Genomic DNA, 23,499 nt, shown 5'->3' on the forward strand with positions numbered 1-23,499 from the left:
GATTGGGCTAGGCGGGTCATCCCTTCTGCCCTGTGGTCTAAGTGCAGGGAAACTTTTATTGGGTTGGCAGGCAAGAGCCTCTTTTGCAAAGATGCATGAAATTGCTGCCCTTAGACACACCATCACAGCTCAAGGCTGCCCTTTCTGCCTGGAAGCACCCCGGCTGTGCCAGGATCCCCAGAGGCAGAGACAAGAATCTTTCCAGCCACCTGTCGCTCTTTACCTGAACGCAGGCAAAGCAGGTGTACCAACCTGACCTCTCCCTCCGCCTGAAAATCCAAGAGATGCTCAGCATAGGGGCGGGGGTCCAATGACCATGCTATTTCCTCCTCTGCCTCTGCACGGGGGAGACAATGGAGGCGCAGGTCTCCTTTAGCTCCGCCCCCTCCCCGGAATGAATGAAAGGGGCGGAGCCACGCCCTTCCCTATAAGAGGAGCGAACCGCGCGTCGCGCCCAGTTTCTGGTTCCGAGGGTTCGAGGCTCGAGCGGCGTCCGTCTTGCAACAGCCATGCGTGAAATCGTGCACCTCCAAGCCGGCCAGTGCGGGAACCAGATCGGAGCCAAGGTAAGGTGGGTGGCGGGTGGCGGGTGGCGGGTGGGGTGCGTGGCCCCATTGTTGCAGGGCATGGGCTTATTATCATGGCAGCATCCTTTCGGAAAAGATGGCGAGGGCGGTGGCGGCACGCGGTAGCCGGGGCCACCTCTCGAAGGTGCAATTTATTTTTAATTTATATTTTTGCATCTGATCCTCAAAAGCCCCCTCTCGGGGGGTTTCCTCTGCTGATGTTGCCCCCCCCCCTTGAAGCTGTATCTAATCACCTCGCCCCCCCCCCCCCCCCCGCCCATCTTCTCTCTCTTCCTCCCTCCCCGACGCTCATCGTGTGGCTGACAATAAGGGCTCTCCCGTTCTCCATATTGGGAACGCGTCTGGTTGTTTTTACAAACCTCATTCCCCGTGTGCGGCTCCTTTTCCCTCCCAGTCCCTCCCTGACCAGCTGGTGCAGCAATCCGGTTATTCTCATGGCAGGCTGCGGTCGCCTCGCCCTTTTCCTTGCAAGCTGTCGTCGGAGCAGTTTTACCAGGCGGGTGGCGGGGGTGCGAGTCGTAAAAGCCCCGGCGCCTTGAAGCAATAGGGTTTTACAGGCGGATGAAGCGTCGCGTTCCCACGTGCACCGTCAGTGCCTGCTGCCCGAACAATAGTATTACCTGTTGAAGGGTGGTGTGTGTGGGGGGTGCATTTGTGCCACGGTGGAGATGCCCTACGCGCGTGGCCGTGGCCGCCCAATGCGGCTAAGGCGTGGCAGGGGCAGCCCTTTGGGCGTTTCAAGGGCGGCTGGCTCACGGCTCTCCCTTTCCAGTTCTGGGAGGTCATCAGCGACGAGCACGGCATCGACCCCACCGGCAGCTACCACGGAGACAGCGATCTGCAGCTAGAGAGGATCAACGTCTACTACAATGAGGCAGCTGGTAATTCTGCGCGTCTTTGGTTTTCCCTGGACTTCCCCTTTCCTAGAAATATGGGGAAGCTCTTTCTTGCAGAGGATCTTGTGGGGCGGGTTGCATGGCTCTCCATTCTGCATGCCCTTGCAAACCACTAGAAGAGTTTGGATTTATACAGCAGTGGTGTAGTGATTTAAGAGCAGGTGCATTCTAATCTGGAGGAACCGGGTTTGATTCCCCGCTCTGCCGCTTGAGCTGTGGAGGCTTATCTGGGGAATTCAAATTAGCCTCTTTGCTCCCACACACGCCAGCTGGGTGACCTTGGGCTAGCTAGTCACAGCTTTTCGGAGCTCTCTCAGCCCTGCCCACCTCACAGGGTGTTTGTTGTGAGGGGGGAAGGGCAAGGAAATTGCAAGCCCCTTTGAGTCTCCTACAGGAGAGAAAGGGGAGATATAAATCCAAACTCTTCTTCTATACCCCACCTTTATCTCCAGTAAGGAGACTCAAGGTGGCTTACAAATTCCTTTCCCTTCCTCTCCCCAGAACAGACACCTTGTGAGGTAGGTGGGGCTGAGAGAGTCCTGAGAGAACTGTGGCTAGCCCAAGATCACCCAGCAGGAATGTAGGAGTGTGCAAAGCTATCTGGTTTACCAGATAAGCCTCTGCCACTCAGGTGGAGGAGTGGGGAATCAAACCCTGTTCTCCAGATTAGAATCCACCTGCTCTTAACCAGTATACCATGCTGGCTCATGTAGATGACCACATTCCCCGTGTGGTCCGCCGTTCTCCCCCCCTTTTCTTTCCTTTTTATCACTTATTTCCCCCTTTTAGCCTTGGGATCGGGCGCCCGCTTTTTACTGTTTTATTGGTTCACTGTTTAAATTGTATATGATTGCTGCTGGATTTTAAATGTGTTGACTTATATTGTTGGAGCTGCTGTCTGAGAACAGCCATGTTGGAAGCCGCCTCGAGCCCCTTGGGGAAGAGGCGGCCTATAAGTTTGAAATATAAATAAAAATAAATAAATATTGGGGCTGCCTTAGAAAGATTTTCCTTCCCGGCACTCCTCTCCTGAGACAGTGCCTTTTGTACAGTTTTATGTTTGCCTGCTTAAAGACGTGTAGATTTTAAAGAAATGTAGCTGTGGAGTTGTGTGGATTTTGAAGAAACATAACTGTCCGATCAAAACCTTTCAATTAAACTTTGTCGATTAAATATTACAGCCCTTTTTCCAGGAGAGAAGCTTTGGGCTGGAAAACACTGCTGTTGTTTCCAGATACTGAAAGCAATTTTAGACCGCTAGTTTGTGAATTAGTCTTTTCTCATATTCAACATGGTGCTGTTTTGTGCTGATAAATGCTAGGTGTGTCCTTTTTTAGTAGTCTTGCTCAGCTCTTGAGTGACATCGTAGATGCGAAGGGAGAGGTTCTTTTTTGAACATATTTGCTTAGAATGTGTAGTATGTGGCATTGCTTATTCCGAGTCAGAGCATCGCTTTTCCATTATGGTGACTGGAGAGGAGATGAATAAGAAAATAAGATTGATATTTCCTCCTCCAGGTATTTCCTTAGCTTATTGAACATCCCCCAGAAGGCACATTTGCCCTTTCAATGCACGTTGCAGCTGGATTTTACTGTGCGTAATAGCAAAATCCACTTGTAGACCATTGTTAAAGTGGATTGAAATTGCATTATTCTGCAGGTGCGAAAGTGCCCAGATATTCACACAGTAGCCACCCAGAGCTAATCCAGCAGTGGTGCACGATCTGTACGCCATATTTTCCTCATACCCTTTTTCTATAGTACAAAATTGGAGACATATCTGTTACCTAAACTTGAGATCTTTCTGAGCTCTTAATTTAACAATCAAGGCCTCACCTCAAAGATTCTGGGAATGGTGATACTAAGAGAATGTTTGGAACCCTTGGAAAAACTGAAGTTGCCACAGTTTCTCACCAAAGTGCTTTTAAGCTTGTAACAACTTATCAGTTCAGTGCTTCTTAGCCTGGCCTGAATGGACCACACATATACACTGTTTTGAATGAGCAGACAGACATCAGACACTCCCCATTTAAAAGTTCTGTTTGAGGCTCTATGTGTTTTTGCAATACAGTGCAGTCATTAAAACAAATTGTACTGTTCATACATGTTTAACGCTATTCTTTCAACATCCAAGATCTAGCCTCTGTGGCTACACCTTAAAGAAAAGGTGCCAGTGTTTTAGTAATAGGTACTTGTTCCCCAGCAAGAAAATGAGTAACTGGCTCTTCCACTGAATGGCCTAGTACCATACCAAAGTGGGACAATTCCATTCTTTTTCCTGCTGTACAGTGCAGCACCAGCAGGGGGAGCATGGGGGTGCGAGGCGCACGTGTGCCCCGGGCGCAGTTCTCCCTTGCTCTGCCCCTGCTGCTGTGTCCCACCTTCTACTTCAGTCAGTTGTTTGCTTTCCTGTTACAGCTAGAAGTCTGGCAGCTAATGGCAGGGGAATCGGTGACGGTACTTGGAGAAGTGTACATGTTCACCTGCCTATGCTTGTAGAAATGCACTTCTTGGTAAAGACATTGCCGACAATCAAAAACCTCAGCTAAAGTCTGTATTCTGTAGCTGATGCTAAAAGCTTGTTTTCTGAACTGGCATGATCTTTTACAAGTTCCTTGGAATAACACTGCTCACTTGCCAGATGAGATCTGTTACGCGTGTACTATTTTTTTTTATAAATGAGAGCCAATGTAAAAAAAAATTTTTTTCATCAAGAGGAATTGAATATGCATCTCTGAATACTGTTGAGGTTGCCAGATGTTTTAACAAGGCTTCTGTGTTTGTAAAGTTAGCTTGTTTTCTTCCTTCAGGTAACAAGTATGTGCCGCGTGCAATCCTGGTTGACTTGGAACCTGGAACAATGGACTCTGTCAGGTCTGGACCTTTCGGCCAGATCTTTAGACCTGACAACTTTGTCTTTGGTATGTGATACCTTGAGTAAATGGCTGCTGCGGAAATTAAGCCTATGCATGCGGGTGCTTAGCATGAAAACAACCTCTGTTGTCCTTCTATGCACACTTGAATTCAAAACTTGACAGAATCTTGTTGTAATTGTACCTGCAAATAAGGAAGGAGTAGGCAAAGCTTTTCACCACTGATGGGAGAAATGTGCTAAGCAGCAAGAGAAGACCTTAATTTAAATTTCCAGCATCTCCTGTTAAACAGCTTCACTAGGACTCTGGAGAACTCCTGCTATTCAGAGTACACAGTTCTGACCTTGATAGAACAGTGATCTGATACAATATAAGGGAACTTCCTACTCAGTGTGAGCGGACACACAATCTCTTCTTCTGAGTCCTCTAAAATCTATCTTCATAGCAGAGGCGTAGCTAGGAAAAATGGAGTCCGGGACAAAATCTGAGTTTTGCGCCCCCCCCCCCATATGGGTGGCCACCCTCCCCCACCACAACCAAACAACGTTTTTTGCACCAGACCATCTCAAAGTCACCATCACATTATACAACATGTCTAAACACACAAATCTGAACACACCCAGGGCTCCCTAGTTAAAACAACATTGAAAGTGATGCTATTTTTGAAGGGAGGGAATCCACCCAAAAACAGCATCACTTTTAATGTTTAAACTAGAAGTTTGGTGAAGTTTGGTTCGGGGGATACAAAGTTATGGACCCTCAAAAGGGTAGCCCCATCTACTATTAGCTCCCATTGGAAACAATGGGGGATGGGGCACCCCCTTTCGGGGTCCATAACTTTGGACCCCCTGACCCAAACTTCACCAAAACTGGCTGGTATCAGGAGTATCACCTGACAATAGCCTGAAATTTTGGTGCCGCTAGCCTAAAAACTGCGCAGCCTGCTGGCCGACAACCTAAAAACACTAAAAATACCAAAAAATAGAAATGAGCCTAAATTTTTTTTGCGCCCCAAATGGTGGGCGCCCAGGACATTTGTCCGTGGATGTCCCTGTGGTAGCTACGCCTCTGCTTCATAGTTTTTAATGACCTTCATGCTTCAGATTCCTTTGGCCCATCTGACGTTCTTCCAAAGTTGGACAAATATACCATTATGCTTTAACACTTCTAAATCATGATGTAGAGACAAGTTGATTGCTAAGGGGGCAGAAAGAATAATAAGGCTGGTCTGGGAAAGATCCACGAATCACTAGTTCAACCACAGAAGTTTAGTATCATGGGTAAAAAAAGGAGAAATTTGTTGTTTTGTAGACTTCTTGTACCTGATGCATTTTTTCTCTTTTGTCTCTAGGCCAGAGTGGTGCTGGGAACAACTGGGCCAAGGGCCACTACACAGAGGGCGCTGAGCTAGTAGACTCTGTGCTGGATGTGGTAAGGAAGGAGTCCGAGAGCTGTGACTGCCTACAGGGCTTCCAGCTGACCCACTCCTTGGGCGGCGGCACTGGCTCTGGCATGGGAACGCTCCTCATCAGCAAGATCAGGGAGGAGTACCCGGATCGGATCATGAACACATTCAGCGTCATGCCGTCTCCCAAGGTTTCAGACACGGGGTCAGTTGGCCAAGCCATACAATGCCACCCTTTCCGTCCATCAGCTGGTGGAAAACACAGATGAAACATACAGCATTGACAACGAGGCCTTGTATGACATCTGTTTCCGCACACTGAAACTGACCACTCCCACCTACGGGGATCTCAACCATTTGGTCTCGGCCACGATGAGCGGGGTGACCACCTGCCTCCGGTTTCCTGGCCAACTGAATGCTGACCTCCGCAAACTGGCGGTCAACATGGTGCCCTTCCCTCGCCTGCACTTCTTCATGCCCGGGTTTGCTCCCCTCACTAGCCGTGGCAGCCAGCAGTATCGCGGGCCCTGGACCGGGTGCCAGAGCTCACCCAGCAGATGTTCGATTCCAAGAACATGATGGCAGCCTGCGACCCACGCCATGGCCGCTATCTTACGGTGGCCGCCATTTTCCGGGGCAGAATGTCCATGAAGGAAGTCGATGAGCAGATGCTCAATGTCCAGAACAAAAACAGCAGCTACTTTGTCGAATGGATCCCCAACAACGTGAAGACGGCCGTGTGTGACATTCCACCGCGGGGCCTCAAAATGTCCGCCACGTTCATCGGCAACAGCACAGCCATCCAGGAGCTGTTCAAGAGGATCTCTGAGCAGTTCACGGCCATGTTCAGGCGCAAGGCCTTCTTGCACTGGTACACCGGCGAGGGCATGGATGAAATGGAGTTCACGGAGGCTGAGAGCAATATGAATGACTTGGTCTCTGAATACCAGCAATATCAAGATGCTACTGCAGATGAGCAAGGGGAATTTGAAGAGGAAGGTGAGGAAGATGAGGCTTAGGACTGAGTAGTTACAATGCGAGTGGGCAAGTGTCTAGCAGTGATCTGACCAGATACAAGTATGCATGCTTCAGTTTTTACTTGGTGCTTTTTTTTTTTTTAACTGTTACTCTGTCAACAGTTTTGTGATCTCTGGTCTATGTTTTTACATCTTTGTAAATATTGGCTAAGAGGTTTAAAGTGGATCCCCTACAGGTAAAAATAAAACAAAAGCTGTTTTCCACCTGGGATTCTAGGGTTGTATCCTGTAAATTTATTGGGATAAATGACTGTACCGTCTGATTAATGGTCCTAATCCAAAGGCCAAACCAAAATTATTTATTTGCTTGCTTCCCTGTTTGGTTTTCCAGATAATTCCCTCTGACCATTAGATAATTTTTGCAAGTGTGATGAAAGGATAATGGTTCTCTATATACAATTTATGTAAAAATTAATTTGTTATTACCCTTTCTCTTTTTCTTGTGTTCCCACAGTGCATAGTACAGAAGTATTTATATTTGCAACCTAAATTATGTGCTAGATATCCATTTTTGATTGCAAATACTGAAGATAAAAGCAGCTGCTTGGGATTCCTCAAGTGATGCAAGTAACTCAACTTCACTTGCCTCACAAAGAGGTTTTTTTTCCTCCTTTACTGCTTCTTGTCAGGAGCAGCTCATCCCAGGTGATCTCGTTAAGCAAATGTAGGCCTTCAAATGATAAAAAAAAGTGGTTGCTACCCAGCTGAATGTTTATGGGTGTTCTTTTTTCCCCCAGTCCAATGAGTGGTTCTATTTCCAGAAGTTTTTTCTTATTTTAAATACCTAAGTGGTCTGTGTTCAAACTCGTGTCTGAATTCTCTTTAGCAGTGATCCTCCAAATGTAAAGGTGGGCCTAGTTTTGTGCAAGATGCAAAATAGCTCAAGATCTGGGGTGGGGGAGCATATTAATAGACCAGGCAAGGTTCTGATGGCTGTGACGAAGCATGCTATCTGTGGCTGTGTTTTATGTTGGCATTTTCTGTGCAGTCTCACCACAGATCTCTGTAACTGTCATAACCAATTTATTCAGATGACTTTTGTGTGATGTCAATGTGGAGGACTCTATATAAAGGCACGTGTTCTGAATAGTTCTGTTTTGCGTGTTCTTCAACATTTTTGGCCCACAAGATGTTGTCTTTGAGGTAAGGTCATTTTCAAGGACGAACTTTCAAACACAGCTTCTTTGAAGTCCATATCTGATTTTAATCCTGATTTTGTCAAAGAAACAACAGCTTCTTTCGTATACTAAGCCAGCTGACATAGGATGAATTCATTGCCCCCTGTGTCAACAAAAGCCAAAGACATTTGATTTCTCCCTTTGCCCTCCAACCCTTATTCCCTTAGGTATGAGTTACATTGGCACCTTGACTAGCAGTATGGCTAGGCTTTTGCTTAAATACCGAGCAAACATCCTAGTTAAGAAATTTTTCCACCATTCTGTTAAATTCCTCCGCGAAACGTACATGTAGATTATGTTTTCCTTCAGGCACAAAATGCAACCTGAAAAAAAAACAACAAGTGGTGAGTGAGTTCTTGGTGTACAAAATAGTAGGGTGATCTTAAATAAGACACCTGCCATTGTTTCTCGAGTGCAGTCCAGAATTAATCGGAAATTGACAACAACAAGCTAATGAAGATCTTGCTTGTAATCTGTTGCAACAATGAAAATCTGTCAAGGCTGCTGTTCAGCTACTTGAAATTCTATGCCACTATTGTTAAAGGCCTGGCTTGATTTAGCCTAAAACATTTTTAAGTACAAGCTTATACTTGGCAAAAAGGCACGTGAATGTATCAAGGCCTTTGAAGTGAAGGAGGGGGGGGGGGACAAAGCTGACAAGAGAACACTATTCAGAGCCTATGAGCTGCACACGTCTTTTGCTGAGAAGCTTGAGTGTTTCATAAGGCTTTTTCTCAGACCCACAAACAGTTCTTTGAGGTGGATCCAGTAATGACTGAGCAGAAAGAACTCCATTTCCTCAAGCAACAGCACAACAGCTGCAGCGATACTGAGCACACAAATTCGATTTTTAACAAAATAATGCAGAAGTGTAGTAAGGAGGAGCATGAGGAGGGAGGGTGAAAAAGCTGGCTGAATCCAGCCCACTGTATCACAGCAAAATCACTGAAACGTTCTTTAACACAGCTCATTTTTTATTCCTTAACTTTTATCTCTGACTTTCACATGAACAGTAGTAAAATTTTGAAATGAAAATCGGTAAGACTTATTCTTGTACTTCCTAATACTTTTGCCCAGAGCAGAAAAAGATACTTGTGAGTGTTCCTTGTTACCATTACCTAGACCAGTGATGGCGAACCTATGGCACGGGTGCCAGAGGTGGCAGTCGGAGTCCTCTCTGTGGGCACGCACACACAGAGTTCATAATGCAGGGGGCGGAAAATCACCCCCCCACACACACACACATCTAGACTGGCCTGGGCCACTGAGCACGACATGCATGCACCATGGTGACCAGGGAGGACTTGGCTGGGGGGCCTGGTGCCTGAGCTCCAGGTGGCTTCTGCCTGGGGACGACGACGCAGAGATGCTAGAGAGGCACAGAGTGGTGCGCGCAGGACTTGCTGGAGGCTAGAGCAGGCTGGCCCCTGCTCTAGGGGGTGGGGCTGAGGAAGAGGGAGCCAACCAGTTTTTTTTTAACTAAAACCTCAGCATTCAGGTTAAATTGCCGGGTTGGCACTTTGCAATAAATAACTGGGGTTTGGGTTGCAATTCGGGCACTCGGTCTTAAAAAGGTTCGCCATCACTGACCTAGACTGACACTGAGAGGTCAAGCTGTTTGAAGGAAGTAAAAGGTTGGTCTGATAGTGGTAGGGAAATGCTGAACCTGGGTCCTTCTAGTTCCGTGGTGGCGAACCTTTGGCACTCCAGATGTTATGGACTACAATTCCCATCAGCCCCTGCCAGCATGGCCAATTGGAGAACTTGTAGCAAAACATGGCCAATTGGCCATGCTGGAAGGGGCTGATGGGAATTGTAGTCCATAACATCTGGAGTGCCAAAGGTTCGCCACCACTGCTCTAGATGGAGCGTGTTATGCCACAGACAGCAGCCCTAAACAGCCTTTCCGGCAGTCTCACTGTATGGGACAACACTGGATTACTCTCTCCCGACTAGAGCTACAAAGAGATCCTAAAAGCAGTCCTCAAAATGGACTCTTGGCTACATAAGAATGACTATAAAGAACATTTAGTCTCTTTGCAATGTTTTAAAAACATAATGAAATTAAGAAGAGGAGGAGTATGGATTATAACCCCCTTTCTCGCTTAAGGTGACTCAAAGGGGCTTACAAACTCCTTTCCCTTCTCACACCTTGTGAGGTAGGTGGGACTGAGTTCTGATAAAACTGGGACTACCTCAAGGTCACCCAATAGAAATGTAGGAGTGGGGAAACAAATCTGGTTCACCAGATAAGTGTCTGCTGCTCATGTGGAGGAGTGGGGAATCCAACTCGATTCTCCAGTTTAGACTCCATCTGCTCTTAACCACTACACCACACTCGTTCTCATTATTAAGTAGTTAACTCACTGCGACCCTTCGATATGTTTGTGTAGGTACTCGGCATGAAAGCGTGGCACCAGGGGGTCTTTGTCTCCATGGATTATTAATGTTGGGCACTTGATATGAGGCAGTAAAGGCTGGCAGATACTACCTGTAGGCGAGAAAGGGGGGAAAAAGTTAATTTTCTAAACAATAACCAGGGCATATTGGCTAATACAAATCATAGGCTACGGTATGCAAATAAAGTGATAATAAGTAACATCCAAGGTGTTCATTTTAAAATCTAAATGTTATCTATGCATATGGAGTAGAATAAGAATAACTCTGCTAGGTCAGACCTGTTCCCTCTTACAGCCCCATCCAAAGGGCTGAGGCAGCTGGAGTCGGCATCGCTACCACGTTGCCTCCAGAGGACTTGTAGCCAGCATGGGTTGGAGGCAGCAAATGCCAAATGTCCCTGACTGCCTTCAAGCCCTCTGTAGGCCAAAATGGATGCTGGGACATCCCCCCTAAGCCTTTGCAATTTGGATAGGCTATACATCTAAATCAGGGGTCTGCAACCTGCGGCTCTCCAGATGTTCATGAACTACAATTCCCATCATCCCTTGCCAGCATGGCCAACTGACCATGCTGACAGGGGCTCATGGGAATTGTAGTTCATGAACATCTGGAGAGCCGCAGGTTGCAGACCTCTGATCTAAATGTATAAAATACTAGCTAATGTTAACATGGTGGCTCAATAAGGTAAACCTAATCCAAGGATATTGTAACCCGTATCAAAGCAGAACGATTACAAAATCTGGCTAGGTTTTAAAAGAAATGTGTTGTTAATACAGCGCAAAACTTTTGGCAATGCTATACTTTTTATAATTCAAAATCACGGCAGATTAATGTCTGAGGAGCTTCTGGAGGGCTACAAACCCAACGGGTTTTTAGGAAGGGAAAATTGAGCCATTAAAACAGGGGTCTTCAAACTATGGCCCTCCAGATGTTCATGGACTACAATTCCCATCATCCCCTGCCAGCATGGCTAAGTGGCAGGGCTGATGGAAATTGTAGTTCATGAACATCTGGGGGGCCATAGTTTGAAGACCCCTGCATTAAAACATGGCGATAATGTCTGCCATGTGCACTCCTCAACAGATTTTCACCCTTTCTCAGCCCACTGAAGTCAATGGGCTAAAAAGGATATAACTCTGCTTGGAAGTACATTGTTAGCCTCCATGTCCTTGAACCATGGAAAGCTGTTGCCACTGAGAAGGCACCTTGGATGGAAAGCCCGTCTGAGGCAGAAACTAGTCTTGAATCTTGATTGCTTTTTAACTAAAACTGGCAATGATTGACTTACGAGCTGGAGAAACATAGGTAGGCAACCTTCATTTGTACTTAAGGAGGTAATACTGAACTGGAAAACAGAAGCGCTTCAGTACAGTTTGGTAGCATGCCACTTCCCTCTGAGACCATTCAGCAAGCTCTTAGAGAAAGGTATGGGCCTAGATGGGCCTAAGATTATTTTAGGGTCAAGACTTTTTCAAATTCCAGTTCCCGGTTGGACTATAACAGCGATGGCGAACCTATGGCACGGGTGCCAGAGGTGGCACTCGGAGCCCTCTCTGTGGGCACGCACACACAGAGTTTGTCAGTTGGGGGGGGGAATCATCCCCCCCCACACACACATCTAGGCTGGCCTTGGCCACTGAGCAAGGTGTGCGCGCACCGCGGTGAGTAGGGAGGACTCGGCTGGCGGGCCTGGTGCCTGTGCTCCGAGTGGCTGCTGCCCAGGGGGGAGGGGTGCAGAGGAGGCAGAGATGCTAGAGAGGCACAGAGCGGGACTTGCTGGAGGCTAGAGCAGGCTGGCCCCTGCTTGAGCGGGTGGGGCAGAGGAAGCCAACCGGTTTTTTCTAAACTAAAACCTCAGCATTCAGGTTAAATTGCCGGGTTGGCACTTTGCGATAAATAAGTGGGGTTTGGGTTGCAGTTTGGGCACTCGGTCTCAAAAAGGTTCGCCATCACTGGACTATAATATTAAGAACACCCTGTTGACAGCACTCTCGCCTGATTCCTAAGGTTGAGCTTCTAAGCCTAAGAGATGAGGTCTGATCCCACAGGCTTTTACGTTCTTATGATATCATTTAGACTGTTGCTTGTAATTTGAATGGTTTTATATTTATTACAGGTAAATTGGATATTACTGGTAAATATCAGCTTTCAGATCAAGATACAAGTAATCCATTCCCATCTCACGCGGTCCTTTCAGCTTAATACAGCTAGGCCTGCATGAAGTGGTTGGGACCAGAGAGATGCTCCTTTCCTGATCAATTCCTATTCCCAGGGCTTAAACGCCTTGCCTCTCAGGGGTGGCATGTAATGTTTTAAACTGCCTTTCAGTCCAAGATTCCTATTATAGTGGGATTAGCAGCAAGAAGCAGCTGGTGGGGGAGAAAAAGATACGGAGCAAGACTGAGCAATGGGTGGGGAATGCTTTCCCACCCATGCTGTTCCCCACCCAGAAGAGCTCACTAGATTGCTTTAAACTACAAGACAGAGAAAAGGACACAGGCACAATAGCACTTCCTTGCCCTCCTGGGCTATCATTCTTTGTCGTATATTTCTGTGTTGTGACCCAGGCCAGCGCGGATAGAGCGGGATATAAATTTAATAAATAAATAAAGCAGCTGGGAGTGCTATATTTCTCATCAAGGAAACAGTGCTGACGGGAAGAACTAAACGTCTCCATTTGATTGGATGCCAATGTAACATTATAAATGCTGTTTTAATGGGGTTTTATTGTAACTATTGTTTTATTGTGTTGTTCACCGCCCAGAGCCCTTCGGGGGAGGGGCGGTATATAAAACCAAAAATTAATTAATTAATTAATTAATTAATTAATTAATTAATTAGCGGCACTACAGTCCCAGTCCTTCTGCTGCTTGACCAGCTGCATATCTAGGATGTTTTCCAGATGGGGTTATGCTTATGTGTTTGACCCATTGCGACTGCAGCTCCCAATACAGTATCCATGGGACTTCCACACAGCAGGTTTCCCCATAGTTTCCCTTTCCCAGGTCCTGGCGTGCGCATGCACACTCACTCGCACACTCTCTCTCGCACTCTCTCTCTCTCTCTCTCTCTCTCTCTCTCTCTGTGTGTGTGAAGTAATCTGTTTCCTTAGTGGTGATGAAAACAAGGAACCTGAAAGGGGGAGGGAGAAGGATGTATATTTATAGTTACAGGGGTTTTATTTTTGTTATTTTTATTTATGTAATTAAATGCAAAATAAGTTTTTTTTTTAAAAAAAGAACTGTCCCAATGTGCATCATTACATTGTACCTCATTTGCTATTTTACTGCCCTTTCATCTCTATAAAAAAAGTCCTGCCAATTCCATAAGGAGGAAATACAATAAACAAAGATATTTAATACATAAAAAATGAGTTAAAATGAGGTGCAGCCTAAGTTTCGTATAAGGACAGACTAAACCCCATTCCTGCTGCTCCAATTTTATGTTGCGGGATTTCTTACCATTTGGGTTGTGCATGAACTGAGAGATTCCATCCACCCAGGCTTCACAGGTTTTCGAAAAGTATTCATATCCATACATTTCTTCCAGTGGCTTCCTGGTTCTTTCACTCCATTTGGAAACATCTCGGATACCTAATATATTAATAGAATCTGTGCATTAATAATGCCTTTCCCAGTGTATTGTAAAACGCCCACCTAAGCACTATAATATTATCAGATTTTACTCTTTCCTTTCCTTTTTTTTCTTTTTGTCCCCATGCTGTATATGACTGATAAGGGTTTCTGAATCTGAATATTATTAGATAAGCACTCCACATTTTGTAGATGTTTAAATATTGTAATAAATATGAGCTTGCTTATTCTATCACATTACATTGTAAATACAGTGGAGTACTCTTGCTCACAGTATATTTGAATATTAAGGAACACAGCTAAGTAAAAGTAAAACCTTTTCCAATATGTATGGAAAACAGTGACTTGCGTTCATATTATTTCAATTTCTGAGATATTTCTAGTTGTTTTAGAAAAGAAGACTTGAGATCTGAGTTTTGCTGCACACTGCCTTCATTCTTCTGATACTTACCATTGTAAATTTTCACATCCTCTGCCGTAACATTGGCATTGGCTCCCCAAATCACCATCTTGTGGATAAGATGTGGATACTTTGCTGCAGCAACAAGGGCTGTTATTCCACCATCACTCCATCCTAACAGAGAGAACCTCTGAAACTTCAGTGCCTTGTTTGTAAAGCAAAACAGAATGTAAAAATCAGACATCTTGGACCACTATATGGTTTTATCTGAAGGCAGATCTTTCTTCAGGAGCAACATCAAATCAAAGGGATTTAGTAGTACCATATATACTCACATATAAGTTGACTTTTTCAGCACATTTTTTGTGCCGAAAAAGCCCTCCTCGATTTATATGCAAGCCACCCACCGCTGCCGCACCACCACAGACCGTCGTCCCCCTCCCTCCCTCCCTCCCTCCCTCCTTTCCCCGCAGGATCTGAGGCTCGACTTCAGGGAAGCTGCTGCTTGGGCAGGGTGTCTCTATGATTTTCTTAAAAGGGCAATGCTCCAAAGATTGCTTAATGAATGAGTGAGTGAGGGCGACAATGGGCGGTGGCGGGTTGGTGAGCAGGAGCCTGCTGGGCGCCCCACAGGCATATGCCCGGCGTCATGGGTGGCCCCAGCTCTTCCCTACCCCTGCCTGCTCTGGCGTTTCCTTGCTTGCAAGCAAGGAAACACCAGACAGAGCAGTCGTCTCCCGCTGGGTTCCTTCCTCCCCCTTCCCACCAGGGTTAGTCTAGTTATCTACATTACAAGCATACAGAGAGATGAAACAGAGAACAGATCCGTTAACACATCAGAGAACTGGTTACAATGTAAAGCATAGATCAATCCCCATACAGCAGAACCGATACTCCCTCTCCCAGATATGAAACCCACCGCCTTGTGGCGCCTCGATGGCTGAGGCCAGGAAAGGCAAAGGCCATTCCTAACACCAGGATTGTAGACAAGATCATACCTAATACTGAGACTAATTTATAAAAATAAAAAAGCCACAAGATCATTTCTTTCTGCTGTCATAGCTCTTGTGCTTAATTTTGCCTTGTATCCTATACAAGCAGCCCTGGGAAAAGCCACCCTGCTGAGCGCTTGTGTGGAAAGTACTGAAAGGCTTCCATCCCAGATAATGGTGATGCACAATAGGCAGAGACAAAGGAAGAAGGAAGATACTAGTACTATTGGGAGCTCACATGTATACCGTTGTGCAGACTCAGAAATATATATGGGGTGGGGAAGAGTTGAATACTGCCCCTTGGGTTTTAAGGCTAAAAATACTAGAAAGGTTATTGGCTGGGTTATTCAAGTCTTAAACATTAAATCCAAACTACACATGACAATGGATCAAGGCATGTGCAAATTAAGAGTAGAGGAAACTTACAGAGTGAAAAGTATTGTTGGTTCTCCCTTTGCCACTATTCTTACCGCAAAAATAGTTTCAGGTGGGTAGCTATGTCTGTCTGTAGTAGTAGAACAAAATTTGACTCCAGTAGCCCCTTAGAGACTAGCAAAATTTCCCAAGGGTATAGGCTTTCATGCGTCAAAGCTCACTTCACCATTTGACTTAGGAAAGCTTATACCCTGGAAAAGTCAGTGAGTTTTTAAGGTGTGCCTGTTCTCAGATTTTATTCTTACCCTGTGATTTATCTCCTCCAAACACAGGCAACAGACAGCAGATTTTCAGAAGCCTGTTTCAAAACATCAGTTCTTTATTGGAAAAGATATTTACCTGCATCAAGTCAACAGCATCCTTTGCATCTCTTTCAAAAAAATCAGGAGGAAACTCTCGAAGTGGAGGGATAGACTTTCCGTATCCCCGAGGGTCCCAGGCTACGATTGTGAAGAGCTCCTTGTTCATAGACTTCAACTGTGGTCCAAAATCAGTCTGGCCACTTCCTAATATATAGATAAATTGCAAGATGATTGTGTAACAGTAAGTAGTTATGTATGCTGTAAAATTAAAACTCTATCTTACATCTAGTACCAAATACCAAGATGCTTAAGTATCTTCTCAGTTGAAGGAAATCTGGCCTTGACACAATACAGTGGACATAGGCCACTTGGATAGGGATTCTCTTAGAGGGAATAAACACTGGTGCACTATGGGTAATCAATACTATGACAGTATCTTTCATCAGGGAAATGCTCTCTCATACACCACAGTAATTCTAACTGTTGCTAGGCCACAAAAGCATTCCTTGAAATGTCATTTATGTAACATATTGAAAAGGTCAGGGTGTTTTTTTTTTTCATTTTTCACCCATCATTATGCAGCTCTGAAAGTGATCTCATGTTAACATAAAATGTTATAAATCTGAAATGGTTTGCTAAATAAGTGCATAGCTATCTAATGAATAGCTTAATTTAAATAAATAAACTGAAGGGCTGATCTGGATTTATGGCTGACTTGTTCTTTCTGAGAGTACTGTGATGGAAATACTCTATACCACAAAATGGGTCACTTACAAAGATAGTGTTTGTAAATTATTAATTAGAGATCTGTAACAAATGGAAAATAGTCCATACGAACAGAATTAATGACAATTTACAACTGTTTTTAAAATTCTCTTTAAAAACTACAGTAAAACTAATTTTTTAATATTATATATTGAAGACAGTACTTTAGCAACAGAACATTCATTTCTTGATTTAATTTAAAAAGTACAAATTGCTTTAAACAATAACATTAGTGTTGGACAACCTTTTGGTATTAGACCTAGATATGTAAAATTTCTAGAAATTGTGGAAGGGGGAAACATATTTCCCAGAAGGCTTGGTAAGAAAGGAACTATTATACACACACACCACACATACACACACACACACACACACACACACCTCACAACTTTATAAGTGTAATTTCCCCCATAAAATCTTTGTGTTTTTTCAGAAAGAAAGAAAGATCTCCCCCCCCAAACTTTAGAATTTCCAGAATTTTTACCTCTGTATTACGCACAAAAATGCACACTTGAAGATGACTTCCTTATACATGGTAGAGCAGATCTTTGATTCCTACTGCTTACATGTTTGTTTATTAAGAGTCCCAATCAAAGGGGGAGGGTGAATCCACTTGTGGGTGCAGTGCACTGCTGTGTCAGTGGATTCACCTTCCTGGGGCATTAACCCCAGTGGATGGATGATTCCGCTGGCATTCAGCAGCCGTGCCCCCCTCCCCCAATATGCCATGCTGGATGCCATGCCAGTATCCTCCGCCCTCTGCTGCCACCACTGGCATAAAGGGGGCAAGCCAGGGTATGGCCAGGAGAGATTACTTTAGTCAGATCCCCTCCCAGCCTTTGCCAGTGTTATGCCACCGGCCCATACATCAAACTTAAGTCACCCTTTTGGGCAGCGTAACTCTACTGACATCCATAGAGGTTACTTGGCTGCAGGCAGACTTTTTGACTTTGTGAGCTTCCCCACACCACCGAGAAGCCTCTTGGGGGCAGCCAGTCAGGTGCCCGGCTCGTGGGTGGGGCTGCCTGTTTAGTATCCACCAGTAAAGGGAGGTGGAAATTGTAAACATGATTGGAAGCTCTTGGTTCACACTCAAAAGCATTAATTTAACCTGTTGTGACACATCCAAAGCCATTCCAAAAGTCAATATAATAGGTATGAAAATGAAGACTCATAGTACATAAAAACACCATGAATACCTTCACTTTTGTTGTCCTTTTATTGTCCTAGAAAAGGGCAGCAGCAGTGAGTGTCAGACTAGAATTATGGTAACTTTGCTTCAAATCTCAGCCCACACATGAAGCTTATGGTGGTGGGACTTAGATTAATTGCTGTCTCTCAGCCTAAATACCTCATAGGGAAGTTGTGAGGAAAAACGAGTATAATGCCTTTTAGCTATCCTGAGCCTCTTGAGGAAAGAGTGGGATATAAATGTAATAAACAAATAGTGTGAAAGACAATTTTTAAAAAATCAAAATTAATATTGAGGGAATAGAAATTAACTGCACTATAAAGGCTACTGCTGACTGACCCATCAATTAATTTCTGTGCTTTATGCTTCATGAGAAGGTGAATCTTCATGTCTAGTACTTTCAATGAGGAAGGACAGGAGGACGACCTCCTAAAATGCCCTCCCAAGCAGCAAAGTGGTGCCTGCCATACCATCATTCACTGTTTTCACACAGTGTGAAATCAATGTGTGTCTATAAAATGGACACACATGGGCTCTAAATAAGCAAATGGGCTCTAAATAAGCAAAGTAGTACATTTGAACTAATGGCACTGTGAAAGGAGACAGACAATAGTTTTTCAAAAAGTTGAACACAGTTTGGAAAAGGAATTATTGACTGTAGTCTCATCCTTTTAATTTTGTCTCAGGTGAGCATGATTTGTAGAATTTTTAAAAAAAGTTTCCAAGACCTAAAACCAGATAGCTGTCGAACACATTGTGTTTCTGTCCACCCCAATAAGAGATGCCTCTTTCAGCACACTTTCAATTCTAATGTAACAACACTTCAAACAATTCAGCAATAAAAGTGGAGAATTAAGAACAGAAGAGCCCTGCTGAATTAGATTAATCTAGCCCAGCATCCTGATTCACACGGTGGCCAACCAGCTGTTGTGGAGGGCCAAAGAAACAGGACATACAGATCAAGGTTCTTTCCTGATGTTGCTTCCTATAACTGAATATGGAGATGTGACCTGTCCCCCATTAGCAGTTCTTGTAGATGCTCAGTTGGATGGTGGAAGAAAAATGGCGGGGCTGCTGCTGCTGTGAGGATGCCACTTCCAGTTGTGCTAGAGGTGTTGTCAAGGTGATACCAACTACCTATATCTCGCAGGTTCCCTTTACTCACCACCTTGTAGGATCTACCCTACAATATTATTCAAATGTGTAAGAAATGGCTGTAAGAAATGCCTGAAAACTATAAGTTCTGTCCTGGTATACATATGAGAGACAGAGAAAATCACTGAAAAGTTGTACAGAATTCAAAAGGTCCAAACCTAACATTCCAGGAAGTAGCAGGACGGCATGATTTCCACCTCCTGTCTGCTGATAGTGCAGGTGGGCACCATTCACTTCGATTTTACCTGAGGCCACTGCAGCGCTAGAAAAAATAGTCCCCCGCCAAAGTAAATTTATTCAATATTGTTGTTTATTACAAAAACATGTGCAGCTATTAGTAGTATGTGTTGACTGGCTGATCTCCAAAGGAGTGAGAAGTAAGCACATGGGAATATCGTATACACAACCTGATCTCGGCATTTTAGCTAAAGGCACAAGTCATTCTTTCATTCTTAAAATGGAGCATCAGGAACTGTTGCAGCAGAAACAACGGGCCAAGCTCTACACACCTCAATTTTGTGTACATTTTACAAGTTAGGCCTGAAGTCAATCACCACTGATGGAAAGAACTAAGAAGCAATGTCCAAACCAATTTGGAGATTAAGGGCTCTTCATTCTGAAGGTTTGTGGTTAGTACAAGCGGGTATTTGGCCACGCCAGTTTATTCGAAATCTTAGCTGTTCAGATGAGGGGATGGTGCAAATCTGATTGTGGTCGCTCGCTTGAGCACAGATGAGAGACTGAAAACAGGCAGCTGGCTTGCCTCGCCTTGTGTGGTGAACATACACACACAATGATCTCCCATGCTAATCCCCCCTACCCATTTGAATGTTTGAAGATAGTCATTCAATGAACTGTGAATGCTCTTGTATCAAAGTACCCTGTGGAATAATGCACAAAATAGTAGTTTTAACAAATGCAGTAAAGAAACAGGAGTTTCTTGTGACTATCTTGTGACTATCACTGCTACTATCACACATCTTACTGGGGCGTGCCTCTGAAGATGCCAGCCACAGATGCCAGAAAAAAGTTAGGAGCAAAAATTACCAGACCATGGCCACACAACCCGGAAAACCCATAACAGCCACATCAGAAACAGTTCCTGTGAACAAAAAGCAATTTCAAAGCTTGCTTAATTTGTTTGAGAAAAACGTACAGTGTACCACTCTGAACTTGCAGTGGAAAGCACATGGCATGAATAGTTCTGGATTGCTTCACTTTAGATTGTAGGTGGAAAAATGCATGCATGTACACATGGACTTTGCCTCTTTTAAAAAGCTAGTATGTCAGGGAGTCTTTCTCACGCATTCTCTTTCTATGTGTGGTATTGTTTTAGTTTTATGCAAAGTAGTATTGAAATATGCAATCCCCCTCTAAATTAGTTCAGTCCAGGAAAGGTATACCATGTGACTTATCCATGAAACTGCCTTGTTAAAACCATTATTTGGTGCATTATTGAATGATAATTCTCATACTTGTTCAGGACTATATTCTAATGCGGAAACATACGAGTTTCTCAGAACAGAACAGATACATGGGAAGACAGCGTGTGTAGGATTTTCTTGATGTTCTCCTCCACGTTCTGTGATGTATTTCTTTGAAACCAAAGATACGCTCGACTCGAGGCACTGAACATGCACAGAGGCAGCTGAATGCTTAGCTCCATTGGAAACGAGAAGGACCTGGATCCCCTGGCATAGCAAGGGCAACAGGGAACTGCTCAAAAGCCTCAGAGGCATTGCTGCGTGCAGTGAAAAGCTCCGCCTGCAAATGGAAAGCTCAGACGGTGCCAGTTTGGGCCAAATCGACCCTGCGTGCTCCCTTGGGATTGGGAAGGACCCCACAGCTTTCCCTGACCTTGCACACAAGCAGGGGTGTAGCTAGGGTAAATGGAGCCCGGGGCAAAATCTGAGTTTTGCGCCCCCCCCCCCCAATATGGGCAGCGTCCCTCCCCCACCATGACCAAACAACATTTTTTGCACCAGGTCATCTCAAAGTCACCATCGCATTATAGAACATGCCCCAACACACAAATCTGAATGATGACCTAGGTTTCCCTAGTTTAAACATTGAAAGTGATGCTATTTTTAGTTAGCGGGGAATCCACCCCTGAAACAGCATCACTTTTAGTGTTGCTTTAAACTACAGAGCCTAGATTCCTCCTTTTAAATCCAATCTTTTAAGGGATACACTCTGGGCTCCTTAGTTTAAACAACATTGGAAAGTGATGTTGTTTCAGGGTAGATTCCCCATCCCAAACAGTATCATTTTCACGTTGGTTATTGTTAGTTTAGTTAAGTGTTTAGTCTGGTATATCTTGTTCCTAAATGTTTCAACCTGCATCTGTGGCTGGTATTTTCAGAGGTGTATCACAGAGAGAAGTCTATTATACACTATGTCCAGCCTTCTCTTATAACAGACTTCTCTCTGTGATAATTCCTCTGATGCCAGCCACAGATGCAGGCAAAACGTTAGGAACAAGATCTACCAAACCACGCACAGCCTATAAAACTCACAACCACCAGTTGAATCTAGTTTTGAAAGCCTTCAACAATACTTTCAATGTGTTTTTTTTAAATCTAGGGAGCTCCAGGATTCCTCCCTTTAAATCCAAAGGAGGTGGATTTAAAGAGGAGAACCTGGGGAAAATTTGAGGGCGGCTCCGTCAGGGGAGCAATGTTTAAGCCAACAGTACCAAACTCGAAGGCTATCTTCAGGAGACTCTCCTGATGAAACCACCCAGGTTTAGTGAAGTTTTGTCCAGGGAAGCCCAAAGTTATGTGGACCCTCAAAAGGGTAGCCACATCTACCATTAGCTCCCATTGGAAACAATGGGGGATGGGGGCACCCCTTTTGGGGATCCATAACTTTGGACCCCCTGAACCAACCTTCACCAAACCTGGGTGGTATCAGCAGGAGACTATCCTTATGATACCTAGAGCTTAGCAGTTTGATTTGGGGGTCCAAAGTTATGGACCCTCAAAAGGGTAGCCACATCTACCATTAGCCCCCATTGGAAACAATGGAGTATGTGGGTCACCCATTTTGGGGGTCCATAACTTTGGACCCCCTGAACCAAACTTCACCAAACTTGGCTGGTATCATCAGGAGAGTCACCTGACAATACCCTGAAATTTTGGTGCCGCTAGCCTAGAAACTGCACCCCCTGCAGGCCAAAAATTGAAAAGAACCTGAAAAATAGAAAAAGCCATAAACGAACCTGCAATTTTTGCGCCCACCACAAGGTGGCGCCCGGGGCACTTGTCCCCGGATGTCCCCATGGTAGCTACGCCTCTGCACACAAGCAGCGCAATCGATCCCCCCAGCCCGGCCAACACCTGCTCCCCCAAACTTCATGCTGCACACTGCATTCCCACAGCCCCGTGCACGAACCCCCTTCTGCCAGGCCTGAGCGCAACTGCGTCGGCCGCCCTCTCCCTCCCAGCAAACTGTTGGCAGTGCCAGGCTGGCCGGAAGGAGCACTGACCTGTGCAAAGCAGCCTCTCGGCTGGGCTTCATTGCAGCCCACCGGGCGGACTGCGAAAGATGCAAGAGGAGGCGATTCAGCAGCTGCCCTCCGCCTCCCGGGCGAGCCATTTCTTCCCCTCCTCTGCCGGGCCTGCTTTTGGTTCCGCCTCCGCCCTGCGCGCGCCCTCTGCGTTATCCTCGAAAGGTTGGATTCGGAAAGCCACGGGTTTGGAGGAAGCACGGCTGTGCATCGTCTCGGATAAAACGGCAAAGGCTCGTTTCTTGGTTTCACGCCAAGGCGCCTCAGATGTTTCCAGAAAGCCCCCGCGCAAAGTTGGAAAAGATTTCCGTGGGTTTATGTAACCCAGCAGATCCCTGGCAAGATAAATCTGTTGGAGATTTGGGGGAAATTTAAAACCAGTAGAATGACTGCACCCTTGTGGCTTGCTAAGTAATTGCTTCAACAGGATAACAGCATGCATGGTAACAAACATTTAGTAGGAACTGGTTGTGGTGGGTTTTCCAGGCTGCGTGGCGGTGGTCTGGTAGATCTTGTTCCTAACGTTTTGCCTGCAACTGTGGCTGGCATCTTCAGAGGTGTATCACAGAGGGAAGTGTGTTACACACTGTTACAGACTTCTCATTGTGATACACCTCTGAAGTGTTTTGCTTCATCCTCCTGACCTGGATCTCAAACTGGAGTGAGCTTTTTTCCCCGGTGTATGCACATCACGTTGTCCTTCCATTATTCTCCTTCTGTAGCTTTCCCAAACCTGCTTGGCTCCAGTCTTTCCAGACAGAATGGAATCAAAGCAGGCTTGC

The 23,499-nt window shown here is 45.2% G+C and overlaps 1 protein-coding gene and 1 pseudogene across 1 annotated transcript; one reads left to right on the forward strand and one right to left on the reverse strand.

Annotated features, from left to right (window-relative positions):
• Positions 1-416: 416 nt before the first annotated feature.
• Positions 417-7,886, forward strand: LOC125439121 (annotated as a pseudogene).
• Positions 7,887-7,984: 98 nt separating this feature from the next.
• BPHL (biphenyl hydrolase like) lies at positions 7,985-23,054 on the reverse strand. Its single transcript, XM_048508042.1, has 7 exons — positions 22,697-23,054; positions 19,368-19,471; positions 16,135-16,301; positions 14,420-14,573; positions 13,837-13,968; positions 10,343-10,466; positions 7,985-8,298 (listed from the first exon to the last, which is right to left on the reverse strand). Exons 1-7 carry the CDS (start codon positions 22,804-22,806, stop codon positions 8,211-8,213), a joined length of 879 nt encoding a protein of 292 aa, XP_048363999.1. The 5' UTR covers positions 22,807-23,054; the 3' UTR covers positions 7,985-8,210.
• Between the last annotated feature and the right edge of the window lie 445 nt (positions 23,055-23,499).

The sequence above is a fragment of the Sphaerodactylus townsendi genome, linkage group LG09 (assembly GCF_021028975.2).
Source record: "Sphaerodactylus townsendi isolate TG3544 linkage group LG09, MPM_Stown_v2.3, whole genome shotgun sequence".
In the NCBI taxonomy this organism is placed as follows: Eukaryota; Metazoa; Chordata; class Lepidosauria; order Squamata; family Sphaerodactylidae; genus Sphaerodactylus; species Sphaerodactylus townsendi.